The sequence below is a fragment of the Sinocyclocheilus anshuiensis genome, unplaced genomic scaffold, assembly GCF_001515605.1.
Source record: "Sinocyclocheilus anshuiensis isolate Anshui unplaced genomic scaffold, SAMN03320099.WGS_v1.1 scaffold735, whole genome shotgun sequence".
Lineage (NCBI taxonomy): Eukaryota > Metazoa > Chordata > Actinopteri > Cypriniformes > Cyprinidae > Sinocyclocheilus > Sinocyclocheilus anshuiensis.
Window position 1 is genome coordinate 315,443 of NW_015548245.1, and position 2,226 is coordinate 317,668.

The 2,226-nt window shown below is 37.9% G+C and overlaps 1 protein-coding gene across 1 annotated transcript in view; it reads left to right on the forward strand.

Annotated features, from left to right (window-relative positions):
* The window catches only part of LOC107655204 (E3 SUMO-protein ligase PIAS4-like), a 10,206-nt gene extending 8,368 nt beyond the window's left edge, over positions 1 to 1,838 (forward strand). Inside the window, exon 12 of the mRNA XM_016442624.1 lies at positions 15 to 1,838. Coding sequence (XP_016298110.1) covers positions 15 to 82 — 68 coding nt within the window. The 3' untranslated portion in view covers positions 83 to 1,838. The remainder of the gene's footprint in view (positions 1 to 14) is intronic.
* The last annotated feature ends 388 nt before the right edge of the window (positions 1,839 to 2,226 follow it).

The following is a 2,226-nucleotide window of genomic DNA, read 5'->3' on the forward strand; positions in this document are numbered from 1 at the left end:
TTATTTGTCCACAGATGTTGACAAGCTACCTCAGTCTAACAGCGAACTTGACCAGACCAGAGGGTTATTGAAAGGGTGTTAAATCCCTTACATGATTTTTTTCTTTTCAATCCCTTTTGTTTTTCTTGTGCAGCAACACTGGAGAGGCATCATGCATTGCTCATTATTTTGTGCTTGCCCATTTAGACATCATATTAAAAAAGATTCTGACTCGAGCAACGAGTTTTCCAGTCAAATCTGTTGGTCAACTAGTGTGTACTGACTGAATGTAGTGCGCAAATGGACACTCAGTTCAGAAAGAATGGCGTTTTGACACCAATGGTCGTTTTGAGATGCTCGTCACAGAGTAAATATTGTACGATAGCTAATGCAATAATGATAATGTATTATTTCTGATCATTTAATAGAAAATTGCAGGTCTCAATGTCATTTATTGCTTTATTTCAGTTGTTTTGGTCTGTACAAGGCTGCTGAAGTCATAACTACACAAAGGCAGAATGTTAAATCAGGTTGAGGAGAGGACAAAGAGTTGTTTTAGTTTTCATTTAGACATGTCTGTAGTAAATTATTAGGTTTATCTAGCAGGGGAGCTGACGTTATTGGCAAAATTTAAATTTATTTGCCTGAACTCAAATCCTGTTTGTTTGTTTTTTTTTCTTTTTTTTTTTTCTTCTCTCAGTTGACTTCACTTTACATTTTTCACTTTTTTCATTTTGGACGAATGGCTGATTTGTTTGAGCCCATTGTATGGAGGTTGTTTGTGTCCATTTCAGCCGGTTGAGGAGGTGTTGACATTTGCGTAAAGTTTTGTGGACTTGGCGACAGGTGCGAAACTTAAATATGTACCTTAATTTGCTGTCAGAATGAGTATTTATTGATTTAACAGTTTTTGCCTCTTTTATTTGAATTACGTTTGGTATTTTTGTGCATTTCGTGAGGCATTTCGCAGCAATTTCATGAATTTCCAGCATGTTGCTTTGTGGTGGTAGATAGCGCTGTGTCCTCTCATGGCCTGCTGCTGTACGTGTACATTCAGCCATTTGCAACAGTCCGAACATAAGGGGGCTTAGTCAGGACTATGCAGACTTGACCTAAACCTCAGAAGAATTAAACTCCCGCTAAACGACCAAACACAAATGGCACATCCATATGGCTGATCTGTTGAGGAGGACTCAGGGATGACGTGTTCTACTTGTCTTTACATTTTCTTCTCAGTCAAACTTGACACTCGAACCAGGTTCCAGCATCGTGTACAATATTACCCTCATCATCAGGTCACATAAGGCAGTCTAGGTTTCTGATCTGGAAATTAAGATGTACTTGCAAGGCATACGAATATTGCTGTGTATAGCATATTTTGTTGTCCTCCAAGGCTTCAGAGAAAATCACTTTAAAAAAATTTGTTTTTTTCCCCACCTTCCTTTTTTTCAACTAATCCTGAATTCTGACTTGAATACTCAGTACTGTATCCTATCTGTGTTTGGGAATTTCTCAACATAAGAATATTGCCATGAAGGGTTAAATTACTTGTAAATTTAGGTTCGTCTTAGAGTCGGCATGGTCTTCCATCTCTTCATGATAGCCCAATTTCATTCCCCCTTTATATTTTTTAAGAGTAATCAGTGCTGCAGTTGACCGTTTCACATAATAAGCCCTTAATGTAGTATGTTCCCCTAAATTTGACCACACTTTTGTGATTTTTCACATTTAAGGTAAGGAACTTCTTAAATAGACTTCCATCTTTAGATACCTAGAACGATCTATTAGATGTGGATAAAATGTACATTTGCTTACAATGAAAAGATAAATGGATGGTGATTGATCACAATATATTTCCAGCTCAGAGGTGAAGACGGCCTCTGTGTAGCCAGGTGAGGTTGAAGTGGTTTTTTTGGGAATGGAGGCATCCCCTCTTGTTACAGTGCTTAAGACAGCATGGGCAGTGGCTTGCAGTTCTTGATGTAAATGTTTTGTTTGTCTTTTATATGTTCATATTAAAAGCCAATAAAAAAAAATAATATTTTATCAAGTTTTGAATTGCCTCCAGTTGCTCCAGTGGGCGGGCAAAAAAAAAAAAACATTGTTATTGGCTACTCTCAACCCTTCCTGAGGAAAATGTAAATCGGTGACCTTCTACGATGTCCTCAACGTGGGATTTGACAATATGAGCGAATCAGTTGTCCCTGTCTGAACTGAAATCAAACTGTAAAAGCTCTAACCCCCGTC